The sequence below is a fragment of the Apostichopus japonicus genome, chromosome 22 (genome assembly GCF_037975245.1).
Source record: "Apostichopus japonicus isolate 1M-3 chromosome 22, ASM3797524v1, whole genome shotgun sequence".
Taxonomy (NCBI): Eukaryota; Metazoa; Echinodermata; class Holothuroidea; order Aspidochirotida; family Stichopodidae; genus Apostichopus; species Apostichopus japonicus.
Genome location: NC_092582.1, coordinates 15,150,090 through 15,164,757, shown reverse-complemented (window position 1 = coordinate 15,164,757; position 14,668 = coordinate 15,150,090). Strand labels below are relative to the sequence as shown.

General features: G+C 36.0%; 2 protein-coding genes across 4 annotated transcripts in view; one reads left to right on the top strand and one right to left on the bottom strand.

Moving 5' to 3' along the window:
- Positions 1 to 6,373, bottom strand: part of LOC139963503 (dynamin-1-like) — a 38,119-nt gene extending 31,746 nt beyond the window's left edge. For 2 of the 3 annotated variants that reach the window (XM_071964326.1, XM_071964325.1), the window contains exon 1: positions 5,948 to 6,373. In XM_071964326.1, coding sequence (XP_071820427.1) covers positions 5,948 to 6,108 — 161 coding nt within the window. In that variant the 5' untranslated portion in view covers positions 6,109 to 6,373. The remainder of the gene's footprint in view (positions 1 to 5,947) is intronic. The other variant, XM_071964327.1, reaches the window with a different exon arrangement.
- A 3,885-nt stretch (positions 6,374 to 10,258) lies between these two features.
- On the top strand, positions 10,259 to 13,935 carry LOC139964155 (uncharacterized). The gene is made up of 2 exons (XM_071965531.1): positions 10,259 to 10,508; positions 11,461 to 13,935. The coding sequence occupies exon 2, from the start codon at positions 11,474 to 11,476 to the stop codon at positions 13,016 to 13,018; it is 1,545 nt and encodes a 514-aa protein (XP_071821632.1). The 5' UTR covers positions 10,259 to 10,508; positions 11,461 to 11,473; the 3' UTR covers positions 13,019 to 13,935.
- The last annotated feature ends 733 nt before the right edge of the window (positions 13,936 to 14,668 follow it).

Below are 14,668 nucleotides of genomic sequence, written 5' to 3'. Positions count from 1 at the left end.
ATCTCGTATGAAACGATTGTAACATAAACATGCAACTACTTGACTATGTTTAATATACACAAAGTATGTACAGTTTACCGTACTTGTAATTTTTAGTTTCCTTTACAATTCAACATTTAAGACACATATATTCAATTGAAAAAAACCCATCCTTCAATGGCACTCCGCATTGGTTTACCATATACAGTATGGATATCATGTGGAAGCAATTCATTAATTTGAATTTGAAAGGAAGATGAAAACTACCATATTGATAAAGCCAGCTGCACGCCCACCCGGATTTCAACACAGGCTAACTGAATTTGACCCTCATTATCTAATCTGGATAGTCGTGAAGACATGTTTACAGTCTTACAGATGACCCCTAAACACAGAACAACAGATGGGCGCTCACAAAACAACTTTTTTCTGTTAATAATTACTGTCCGATTATTCACGGGGCATATTAATTTAGTATTTAGTAATTATGCCCTAGCACTTCTGAAGGCTCTGAATTTTGTCTCAGATTATAAAATACTGTAGTTTCTGTGTAACAAAACTGCTATAACATACAGCTGTGGACTTAGTATAGCAATTTGACCAATTTGCCATACCGGATAAATTATTCCCTGATTCACCATCTGCCAAGGGCAGGCGAAATGTGTGATGCAATGGTGTCAGGAGGAAGCAAAATCGTTTCATTTTCAAGGTCAACATAATGTTTACATTTCTGGTAATGAAACAAATGCCAATATTAAATCGCATTAAAAACTTCACTATTTTACAAATGGAATTGAGCAGCGAAAGTCATACAGTAGATCTATAAGGGAAAACAACTATAGTAATGCAGTTAACCAAGGAAAACCACTGAAAATTTGAGATCAAGTGACTTGGTGTCATTCTTAGACTTCCTACGTAGTGCAGGTATGATATCAACCATCTGGACAAAAATTTGTATTTCCCTGTATAGAGCATTCTTAACCATTTTTGTGCACAATGCCTGAGAGATTACAGTATTCCAAGCATATTATGGAATGGGCTGTACTGACAAATGTAGTTCACAGTACTGTATAGAGGCCTGTGGCCACACGCTGCATGGTACATCCTGTTCTGTACAGTATCAAACATTGTGCTGTTTCCGTACTGTACTATAGTATTATCTATGCACAGTGTGGTACATGGTTCATAATTTCACTTTCAGTTTATTCTAGATATCTCCTCAAAAGAGGTACAAGAGAATACATCATAAAATATAACACAATACATAACAATGAATACATGTATAACTAGATGTACAAAGCATCACAGAAATACGAATAAAGGAGACAGAAAATGCAGAAGAGCTAATCAAATAAGTTACACATATTGTAGCACTGCCAAACAAATCTGATAGAACCTAAAACCATAGACACCAGCTGCTGATGGTGAAACAACTTGAACATAACCATAGCATAGTCATAACATTAATGTATTTTCCAGAATTATTTTTAAATCAGATAAAAAAGGAATTTTCTGTTTTTTGTTTGAAAAAGCTGGTCCGTGTGGATCGTTGAGGGTCATTTCCTAAAATAAGGCTTTTTAAGTAATGAATTTCTTTCCCTTGTCAAAAATCTGCACTTGCATACATGCTGTATCTTCCTGCAGCAGTGTATACTGTTGGTATTGCTACCATATAGGCCTGTACAGTAGAGCATCTTGCATGCCTGTAACAGTATGAACCTGTTCTAATCAGACAGTGAAGTGATGGGACTGTAATAAAAGCCTGTCATTCCTGACATCCACTTACAGTCTAGATTCTTCAAGTGGTCTACACTTGATTAAGCAGGCAAGACTGCCTACTCAAGACAATACATCAGTCACACTGCCAAAACACTGACAAGAGAATCATAATTCAAACCTCCCTATGGAGATATACAGCACATGTAAATAACACTAAGCCAGGTCGGTCTTTTATGGAAGAGTCTCATAATATTGTTACACACAGGTTGATTACAATCCCTCGCCTACCCTTCCCCCTGACAACCAAATTAATGCATGCTAATAATTGATAGACCTCCAGGCCCCTCCCCCCCCCCCCACAATATTTCCACCCAAAATGAAAGGACAAGGAGAAGGAGAAGGGAAAAGACACCGAGTGAGGAGTCTTAAATGTTTTCAGGTCGGCAAAATGGTATTTCTCTTTCAAGGCCGGCATCACAACTGCTGATCGATTGAAGTTTGAACTTCTAAATGAGTGACCAGTAGTATTCAACCTATTGCCACAGGCAAATACTAAATGACCTTTCAGTTACTGCTCTCGCCAAGTACTTCTTTGCTGTTTATACTGTAGTTTCCCAGTCAGTTTTTCTGTTGTTCATTTACTTATTACAAGTACTGATCTTACATACACGTTTAACAGTTACCTAACTACGGCTTAATGACAATTGTTTAAAGTATTGTAACAATCTAATCTTGTCAAGTTTGTTTAAGGGATTAAAAAGTTTAGTATCAGGGTGACAACAGAAGACCTGTGATACAGCTAGGGTAGTGTGCTATATATGCCAACATTGCTTGGAACTATTACATCATTGCAAATTGCAATACATCCATGGGTTCACTAAAGAAAAAATAAATAAACTTTTAAGTGTAATTCACTTTCACAAAATTATCCACTTGTAATGATTATATCTGCTTCCTTTCAGTGAACAGTGCTGGCATTGTTTATATTCAGCATACAGGTATGTACAGTACATATATGTAGGCTTCCCACTTGATTCTAGTCAAGGCAGGCGCAGTGGAGCATTCCCGACAGTACAGTAGATATAAAGTTCTGTAACTTGAGATACACTACAAAGTACTGTACTTTAGTGAGCTGTATTGCTCATCATAATCAAAATGGGGATTAATTCTCCCAAACAGTGCCACCACCCAAAACAATGGTGGTTGAAAAAAGTTTCAAAATCTTCTCCCAGAACATAAAATCACAAACAGAAGCTTTAGTCACATATTATTATTATTATTAATTTAAACTCTTCTTATTGTCTTTCAACACAACGTCCTGCTATCTATTTTCTAATTATTTATTTACTTTATTTTTACTTTGCCAGCTCAACAAGTGCAACATTGTTTAACAACTTAACGCTATGTCCATGAGGAGAAAGTGGACACTTAATATATCCCAGAAATTTGGAAAATATTTCCTGGAGAAAGAATTAGGTGACATGGTGAAGATTTGGAAAGACTAAATGTCCAAAATTAAAGCATCTCTGTCATTACCTTCGACATAACCCTCCCCCCCATCCCCTACCCCCCTTTAGCACAACTGGGAATATACCACCACAGAAATGACTGTACAGTCAGTGCAGAGTAGCACAAATCACATTATTCTCGTAATATGAAAGATACTGAATTAACTAGTGTGACACCGGCACTTTATCCTGACTTTAAAGCTCTAACTAAACTACACAGTACTGTTAGCTTGTTGATTCCTCGCCTGCAACACATGACCTGCATTATACTAGAGTACAGTACTAGGTACAAGAGCTTCCAAAGTCTTTAACTACATTTATTGGTATTTTGCTATTTTCATTATTAAGCTATTTTAACTACTAACATTTACTTCAATTTTTTTAAGTGTACAAACATTGTTTATATTCTAGGAAAGCTACCAATCAGTAAAATTTATGGTTGCTCAGTTGCCTATTTAAGTCTTAATTAAGAATACAAAAGCTTGTTCAATGGGGACGTAGTACCAAAAAGACTAAAAACCTCAAACAGACCTCAACAGGACCAGGAAGTCTTTGACAACCAACGCCATTCTATTTGTAAACTAAGAGGAACACAATGGGGGTTTCCTGCTCCACACAGAGGTGTCATATTAGGACAATGAATGGCCAATTGTGGAACTTTATGAATTGAAATTGGCACACAGCTGTGGGTTTACTGGAACTCACGATGAATTGGCAGTTAAAGGAATTATATCGTAAGCTAGAAATAACTGTAAATTTGGACAAAATGACGGCACATATTATAAATCTTATCTATCTCACATAACAACCTAAAGAAACTAAGTTTAATCTATTCTTTAAGAAGGAGGACTACTTCCTTCTCATGATGACCCACTGTACACTTACAGTAGGCTTGGTTTAGGCTGGTATTTATCCAAATGGGTAGAGTTTCAGTTGAACTTCTGTTGGTTTCATAACCCTTGGGAAATACTACACTAAACCACACAAAAGCACATAGTTCAGCTGGCAGTAATCATAGAAGCTGAAGGTACAAGGAATAACATCATTAACAAATTAAAGTCCAGACTCCCTGTATATCTACCAAAATTCAGTAGATCCAAGTTCACAAAACAAGGAAATAAGTTACAAGAAGAAACCTAAAACATTCTAACCTTTACACTCTATAACCTGTACAGGATATATAAGCAAGACATAAGTAACTGAAAAGTGCTAGGATAGTTCTTAAGGGTGAAACCATGAACACATACATGTAGCTGGTACAAACTAATCTGACTTTTAGTCTGAAATGGTGATTCCTTTTCATACAGTAAATGTTGGGAAAACCCCTGGTGCTGATACTGTTTAGCAATTAATGTAACCTTGAAAACTCTGCACATACTGCAATGTCGATCACTTGATACAGAACATCCCTATTGTGATGTCGTCCATAATGCTTCTTACACAGGAATGACTGTTAACAGACGATGTCAACTTTTATTGTCAATATGAGTTCTTAGCAAATCATGGCAAAAAGTTTTAATTTTTTTTACAACATACTAAAATGAAGAGAAATTAACCATGTTATATACTGTTTGGTCTTCATGTTCAGGTTTACCGGGCACTACATCTCAAAATACCTAAGTAATGGGCATTGACAATGATTCTGTTGTTAAGAATTTAAGTACTGTCTATCACTCTTTATAAATGTCTAGAGCTGGTAATGGCATTTGGATAGGGTAAGCATAGTCTTTCATAGATTGCCTCCCATCAGCTTACATAGTTAGACCTCAATAAGTAGAGAAAATAGGAACTTTGTGCAATTGAGACTCAGTAAAAGCTCTGGGCACAAGTTGAGAGACAATGCAGGTACTGTGCGGTACATAGAGCTTAACAGTATGGCTATACATTTCATTCACAACTGTAGGTGTGTTCAGGTACATGCTACAGACTTAGTACAGTATCCTATTTACCCCTAATTTGGTGCACCTCAAAACTGCATGTGTAAACAAAATGTTCCATATCACCATGTAGGAAAATATTACAGTTCGTGTTACCACCGCAAGGGATGTGTAGTGTCGATGCTCAACATAATTTGAGAACATTGCTGTACAAAACTTCTAAGAAAATGAATGGAACAATCCAAGGAGAGAAATAGGATAAGTAGGCCACATTTTATTTCATCCAAGTATATATATTACTAGGCCCTAGTTCCACTACTACTACTAGTAGTAGTACTAGTAGCATGGACGAAGTTCGGGACTCCTTAGCCTTGAAACACCCCAAAACTACAACTTCCTTTTATTGGCAAATATGTAAGTACTCGTTGCACACGTGTCACTTTGGAGAGAAAATAACTGTAGCTTTGTAGTTTTTTTGTGAAATTGGCTCTTGCTGTAGGTTATCATGGTGAAATCGTGTATTTCTTAGGGGTGTCCGAACTTCGCAATACTGACTATATTAGATCATGGGGAGGCCTAGGCTAGTTTTTCATTTTGCCAAACTTATGTATACATAGCAATTGCTTGAAATTAGGCCTAAGACATAGACATGCCCACACGTCAGGCCTACGCTAGCTTACCCGAACTGAAGCCTAGGTCTAGTATTTGTCCTAATTCAGGCTAGTCCCTGAGTTGGCCTAGCTTAGGCCTGAGTCTTACTAACGGTCATGCCTAACGTAGCCTAGATCTAGGCTACATTGGCAAGGAAACTGAATTGTCGGATAGCCCAAATTTCTTTGGCTTTCACCTTCTGTATTTACTCACCGACCAACAAAATTTTCTAAAACGCTGCTTTTGCCTGCGCTCTGGCCACCAACTACAGCAATTTGCGGAAGGTCGAGTGTATGACTGAGCCCGATTGTAGCAAATGCATCTTGCAGCTTATTCACTAAGGGAATCAAATCCTCCATTCCACGATTACCCATCTTGAAATTAGGATATACTGTTCACTTCTAAATTAAAAATGTCCTTGGTTCAATTAAACACAGTTTCAAATCAGAAATATGAAGAAAGTAGTACTAACATTTCCAGCATTCACTTCGCCATCATAGCGATTAGACCTATCGACCTTTATTCGTAATGCTAACAACATAACGTAATACTAACATCACACCAGCCAGCTAGCTTTATGCGTAGTATGTACACTGCACTACGACTGGTATTAAGGTACTCAAGCGCAAAGCCAGGCCCAGTCTAGTCCTACATGCATACGTACAGTATGCATCATCTTACGTAGTGGGAGTTTCTGAGTAGGAATATACAATATTCACTTCTTAAAATGATAATTAAATGAAACGGTATTATTATCAGTTGAAAACTGTTTGAGCTCCATATAGTGGAATTATTAAATTAATATTTCAACGTATGCTATCAATTTGAACCAAATGAGCTACTTTAAAGGGCAAATGCTTATTTTAATAACTGCCTCCCTTACATTAGGAGACGGAAAACATTTTAGAGTATCTACTTAAGTCTAGGCCGATGACGTCATAGAAAATGCCAACACCAATGATTCACTTGGGAATACAAATTTTGGTTTGTCATCACTCTGAATAGTTTGGAGGGTCAATATATTCGAAGGAAAGATTTTTCAGGTGATCAGAAGGGGAAATAGCGCTCAAAATCCCGCTATACCACATTTTGAACCTGTCGCAGAATATAAACAACAACAAACAGAACAGACTGCAAACAAACGTGTGCTGTCAAAGTTGTCAAATCCAATGACCGTTCAAAGACAGTTATCAACTAATAATTTTCACGGAAAGGATTGAAAAGGAGGAAGAGGGAAAAGATTGAAAAGATGGAAAAGAGGGCGGAGAGTGAAAAGATTGAATAGAGGGGAAAGACGGGAAAACGGTAAAGAGCGAAAAGACGGAAAAGATTGAAAAGAGGGAAAAGACTGAAAAGAAGGAGAAGAGGGAAAAGAGTGTAAAGAGTGAAAAGAGTGAACATAGGGAAGATAGGGAAAAGGGGGAAGAGATTGAAATGAATGAAAGAGGGAAAAGAGTGAAAAGAGAGTGAAAAGAGGAATAGATTTTAACGAGGGAAAAGAGTGAAAAGATTGAAAAGATTGAAAAGACTGAAAAGAGTGAAAAGATTGAAAAGAGTGAAGAGAGTGAAAAGAGTGAAAAGAGTGAAAGAGTGAAAAGAGTGAACATAGGGAAGACAGGGAAAAGAGATGATTGGGCAAAAGCGAACTGAAACAAGATAAGAAAAGCAACACAGCAACCTTCCCCCCTTTTGTGTGTGTGGGGGGAGGGGGGAGTATAGGGTTAGTGGTTACTATTTCCCCAAAAAAGTCATGATTTTCCCTCTCAAACCGCAAAACTTTGCCCTACAACTGTCGCTTTGATCCGACGCCGGAAAATAATTTCTCGGGGCCCGGTTCAGCACCCCCACACGTCCATGGATATGTAGAGTAGTCCATGACAAAAAAAAAACGAATTGCTAGTACTTTTCGTACAGGTATTGTGGGTTTACAGATATCGTCACATATCATGCTAAACCTCATGTTTGCTCCTTTGATGCCAAGTTGATGAAGATATCTGCAAATCATTGTAGGTCTAAATGTGTTACTCCATTTAAAAAAAAAAATGCATAACTCAGCCACAATATGCTCTTTTACCGCCATATGAGAACCAGTGCGTCATTGGTTGACATGCAATACTGTTTGTCCATAGTGTTTGGGTATCATGAGTCAATAACTACTCCAAGAATGACGATGTAATATTTGGCCAACGTTTAAGGCAAGCCAAGTGGGACAAACATCACATAATATATCCGCGTATTAATTTGAATATATACGAGTATTGATTTTAATATATAAGCGTATATATTATTTGCCAATCATAAGGGGTATATATATCCTCGTATTAATTCGAATATAAATACGTTCGTATACATTCGAATACATATGAAGATTAATTCGAATACATATGAGGATTGATTCGAATATATACAAAATATTAATGCGAATATATACACGTATTAAGTCAAGCTGTTGTCTAGATCAAGTACATGTAAATACTAACTTTACAAAGGCTCACTTATAGCGCGAGGCTAAAATGTGGGTGAAAGCTATATGCGAAATGACAGTTATTGTCTGATTTAATACGCGTATATATTCGTATATTAATAAGAGGATATATTTTGCGGTGTTTGTCCCATATGGCTTGGCATAAACGTTCATCCCATTCGTCGAGTCCTAGTGACTAACACAAACTTAACAAAGACATTGCGGACCGAGGTTCCTGGCCTTCGTCCCAGTTTTAACGGAGGGTTCACCACTGTTTACTTTCTCCGACAGTACACATACAAAAATATATATAATGGAATGGTTTGGTTTCTTAATAAATGCAAACGCGTATTTGATCTTACATGAAAATTGCCAAATTGATCTTACATGAAAAGCTACATAGGTTGAGCTATGTAACGCACTATAAAACACGAACCCGTTTTGCCAAAGGTCTTCCGCAGTCCGCACGTCAATTCAATGTGTACAATACATAGGAAAGTAGCTGGAAAATGTTTCCAACTTGTAGATAGATTTCGACCACTCACGAGCAAGCTTATAACAGACTCAAACACATATAAACCAAAAGGGAAAGGGGAACGAGATGAAACGTTATGTCCCAATATCTCTCTCCCGTTACCGAGTCTTAACCCATTTTTATAAAAAAATAAAAAAGAACCAAACTAAGCCTGCATAAGTGCACTTATACTACTGTACCTTAACCTGACGAGATGCAAATACATGCATTAGAAAGAAAGTTTATTAAAAAAGAAATATCTGCATAAGATAGGCAAGTAAGAACGTTATACCTTATAATATGACCGTAACTTTCCCCTTGTAAGATTTCAGAGGGAATATGAGCAGTCATGATGTGGAAACTTTACTATGTAAATGTCCATCGTGCATGTTGAACTGATAACTTTTACGCAAAGCATGTCTCATACAGACGAGTTTGTCACGTGTTAAGTTATCTTTATATGTATTTTTCATTTTTTATATTCATGATTGCTTTATATTTGTTTGTATTGTAGAGTCATTAAATAATAACTTTATAAAGCTATTCTGAATATTCACGAATCACAAAAATCGTGCTTTTTTCTTTTTGTTCGGCATGTTGAGCTGTTGTTAATTTACCTATTCCGTTAGTTAACTGGTTCAATTATTCTTTGAACATGTCGGAACTGAAGTGCAAACTAGTAATGGTACAAAAAGTATAGAAACTATAAAAGTATACGCTCGCAATAAGAAAATGTTTTTCTTTAGTTGTTTAATTTATGTATATAAACCTCTAAGCTTCAGTTATACAATGGAATACATTTAAACTTTCTCTTTCCCATTAAGTTCTTTCGTCTTGGTTTTGTAGTTACCTTACCTATGCGCATTTTTTCTTTTTCTTATGATTTTTGGAAATTCGTTAAACAAGCTGTGATTTCTGAGATAATAATGAATAATGCAAAGTATTTGCCCACATAAAATATTCTTTCAATGTTTATCATTTTTTCTTTACCTATGCGCATTTTTTCTTTTTCTTATGATTTTGGGAAATTCGTTAAACAAGCTGTGATTTCTGAGATAATAATGAATAATGCAAAGTATTTGCCCACATAAAATATTCTTTCAATGTTTATCATTTTTTCTTTACCTATGCGCATTTTTTCTTTTTTTCTTATGATTTTGGGAAATTCGTTAAACAAGCTGTGATTTCTGAGATAATAATGAATAATGCAAAGTATTTGCCCACATAAAATATTCTTTCAATGTTTATCATTTAAAGCCAACGGATGAATAAAATATGTTTTTAAAAAACAAAAGAAGACAAGGGCTTATACCGAGCGACTTGAAAGCTTCCATTTTCTAGACCACTTAATGCAGTCGTTTACTCTCATTTACATATTTACATTTTAAAATCTAGGCTGTGTTAATGCACCTTTGAGAATAAAATGAATACTATTAACCAATAATGAAGGTGGCATTGATAATGACATACTCTAGAAACCAACCAATCAGAGAATTGCCTTCAAATACTAAATATCTTTCTTTTGAAAGTAAATAACTATAACTTTCAGATACGGGTGCTTATACAACTAAACTTCTACTCGATCTATTTGTGGTGATTTTTATCTCCTCGAAATGATTGCCGTATCATCAACGTCGTTCACATTTGTTCGCGATTCCATGTAGATTCTTGTGTTCAACGTCGAAATTTTGATCAATTTCAAAATAGAGGACCAATGACGATTTGGTGATATATAAGATCTTATATGAATCAACGATCTGGGAAGTTGTTATCAAGGAAACTTGAAAACAATTGAGGTAAATTGTTATAAATTATTAAGTATTGATAGTGAAGAGACATGTGTACATACTTGATTGAAATTGGTTGAAACAGGTTTATCGGGCTCATATATATATATATATATATATATATATATATATATATATATATATATATATATATATATATATATATATATATATATATATATCCCTTATTAATAAATGGTTTAACGCAATTATCTGCTTTAAGAGGCCTACACAATTGGATTAAGGAAAGTGTTGCTTTCTGTAATAACATGATTATCTAATTTATAAGTAGTGTCCACTTAGGTGTACAATACCGTTTTACAAATGCTATTTGACTGACAACAATTGAACCAAATAAGATAGCAAATGTGAACTGGTGATAGAAATGGCTTGCCCTTAATTTGTTGCTACTGATGATGTCGCTGCTAGACTAACATATCTTTTTAATATACTCGATCTACAATGAGGAAAGCTATCAATGTATTTAATATCTTAGGAAATGTGCGATTTTAGGAAGCATCTATTATGCACAGTGTGTACTCTTTTTCTATTCTAAAATGGTGAAGAATCTTAAATATATATGGTTGATATTGTTAACGAAAGTGATATATTATCATTTACATGAATCTTTGTTATCTTTTGCTGTAAGTTCAATTATAAAATATAATGACAAATACACAGTGAGTATAGACATTTCAAAAGTGATATTGCAAAGGTTTACTTTGCTGACTTTTCAGGTATACAAAAGCTTCTGATTTTTCACCGTCCCCTTGTATTGATGAATAAACGCAATCAAGTGTTGAACTTACTGTATAATGTGTCTGAAAATGTAATAGTTTTCGGAACCTAATTCCACACCTTGAGAGTTACGGCAACAGTCAATGCGAGGCTTTATTTAGATTTATTCCCTTTAATAATGCAGTGTATTATAATACGTTTTGAAAATTTGTCTGCATTTCAGATAAAAATTCAGAATGGCTCGTACATATCCGTTCCAAGAACCAGCGACGATGAAATTATTAGTCTTCACTCTCTTCTGCTTCATGGCTTGTGCACTCGGTTGTCGGTTTGTCCCACGAGATTGCCCAGAACAGTGCGAATGTTCACCTTGTTTGCCAGAGATCCGTTGCAACGGTGAAAATGTGACTGACTTCAACTTCATTCAATCTTTGAGCTGGGTATTTATATTCGCTGCAGTGAACACCTCCATACCTGAATTACAGCAAGGAACCATAGCGTTGCCTAACATGCCTTACTTAAGGCATTTGGAATTGTCCTCTAATGGCATTCACATTTTGACGGAACAGGTATCCACTACGAATTACACACGTCTCTCTGTAATGATCCTTAGTGATAACAGATTATCCGTTGTCCCATCTCCAATGATGAGATTAGCACCTAATCTTGCATACATTGACTTAAGCGGCAACATGATCACAGTTATCCATTCGGACGTCTTTACGTTTAACAATGATTTGAATGTCATTCTGCTGGCTGATAATGGTCTTCAAACTATAGAAGAGAAGGCCTTCGCAGGAGTAACCGAATTGCGTACATTGAACCTATCCTACAACAGCATTATGGGCACAAATTTGGGAAATTGGGAGGAATTTCATGCAAGTATTGAAACAGTTTCGCTCTCAGGAAACGGGTTGCGACAGATGCCTACGCTGAACCCGAACTATAAATTTTCTTGCAAATATTTAAGTTTGGAACATAATCATTTTGAAGCTTTAGACAAGTTTGCTTTGGCAGCGTTCGAAAACTTGACCCTATTAAATGTTGAAAACAATTTCCTATCCACAGTTGACGGTGATCTCTTCGGGGAAGGAACTCATGATCTTGTAATGCTCTACCTGTCCCGAAATCATCTAACGAGTGTCCCAGTTTCTTTGTTGGCACGACTGCCGAAACTTTTAAACCTATCTCTCTCTTTCAATCGTATTGCTACTCTGCCTAGCAAAGCGTTTCTGCAGAATAATAGGCTCAGATGGATCCAACTTGACCATAATATGATCACTATTGTTCACGCCATGTCGTTGAATGGTCTGGACAACATTCTACATTTCAATATCCAACATAACCTCCTCACTGGTCTCCCTGAGACATTCTTGAAAGGAAGGTACGAATTTGACCTCATTTTGAAGGACAACATGTGGTCATGTGATTGTATCATGAAGTCTTTACAAGAATGGTTCTTGACGAATGCGATCGAGAATGACGTACAGTGTCAAATTCCAGCGGAATATCAGGGACAAAATGTGACAGATGTGAACTTTGAAGAAATTTGCGAGAAAGAGGAAGAGTCCACAGCTACAAAGGAAATCCCCACCAACCCCGTGTTACGAATTAACATTCCATACTCCTTGATAGGAGGAGGTGTGGTTGTCTTGCTTATACTGATTGTAGCAGCCGTTAGTTTTCGTCGCAAGTTGCGGACCCAAACTGACCGGGACACGCCACTCTGTAAGAAAGAATTAGACGCTGAAAATTCCTCCAATAAACAGTTTTCCAATTGAAATTTGAAGAAAAGTGTCCCTTATAATAAACTCAGTCAATTGATGTTTTTCTCTTAAACTGCTTGCATTAATTTTCTTTTTGTGTCATCGTCGTATACCTGCTTTTGAGAACAGCGAAACGACTGCAAAGGGACTAAGGCACGCGGTTATAACTCATAACGATTGTTTTCTTGTGCATAAACATATTATTAGCATATTCTTTTCTTTCACTCGGTGAAATTTCTGTTAAACGTTGTATATAATTAGAAATAGAGACTAAACCTTTCGGATCTAGACGTTGGATATCATGGTAATCTTAAAAACTTTATAAAATATTTTAAGACAGTAGAACTCAGTATACAGCACAACACTGTACCGTTTGCACTGCACACTGCTTGCATATATACTCACACGGATAAATCACAAGCTTGAAATGAATAAACTAATTAAAAATTGCATGGATTTAACCGTATAACTTGGAATTCCATCATTATTTTCTGTTTTACAATATTTAATAAAAACTATAGTCAATATATGTTGAATCATATGGTATAGATTTGGTTTTGACACGCATTAGTTAATCATTAAGAAGTCTATAATTTCATGCTCGTCTTTCGGTACCTAATGTGCCACAGTTTCGAAATGTAAAATATTGAAAAAAAAAATGATTCCTCTTTCCCAACAACTATATACTTTATGACCTAGTAATAAATGTTCATGTTCTATATATGGTTAAGACAAGTCTCTTTACACAATATAGGTTCACGTTAAAGGTAGAATTAAAGAAATTTTCAACGTGCAAAACGAAAACAAAAATATGATGAGGATATACAATTAAAATGTTTTACCCGCCCCCACCCCCCCCCCCCAAAAAAGGAAATTTTGTGATTACTTGTCGTTTACTTCATATAGATCTCTCGCCCCTCCCTTTTCCTTGATCTCTGACAAATCCAAGCTTATAACTCTAATGTGCTTTACGTTTCCTTAAATTTCATAACGATCTGATTTAACATTTACCTATAAGCATTTTTTTTCTTTCTATAAAATCTAGTTAACTTCATCGATACATCGGAGGCCATTAAGCAGTTTTACAAATGAGGCAAAGTAACTGCTCGCTCGTTACTAACTCTTGTTGTTTAAGCTTTCTTTAACTGGTTCAATTATTCCATAAAAATGGAAGTAAATTTTAAAAAGTTGTCTTATGAATAATTAATATAGTTGTTTCTTGTGGCCTACCCGCATTTCCTACTTTTTCGTGTACGGATTTGGCTATTTCAACTTGTGGCTTCTCCTTATCACTTGCCAGGCAAACCGACAATTCTTAAGTTATACTTCTAAGGGAGAAATGCTCTTGAAATGTTCATGGACTCGGTCAGCTGTTTATTTACCTTGTTAAAGATGACCTACTTTCTATTACAAAACTTTGAGTCGATCACAGCAAAGTTTGCCCATTCTTCTAAGTCGTCTGAAAGTTTCTCTAACAAATTTATTGTATTATACAAAGTCATGTTCGATTCGATTCAACGCGTGGAATAGCTGCTATATGTCCCTAGCGACACGCTTTAGTGAGGATTCTACATATACTCCATTCACGAATTATCGTCGAAGGGATGAAGATACTTATATAGTTCCTACAGTCGGGTTTACTGGGTATCTGTAAAGAACAGATGC

Excerpts from the sequence above, each read along its gene's own strand:
- LOC139964155 (XM_071965531.1), top strand. The coding sequence starts at position 11,474 with ATGGCTCGTACATATCCGTTCCAAGAACCAGCGACGATGAAATTATTA.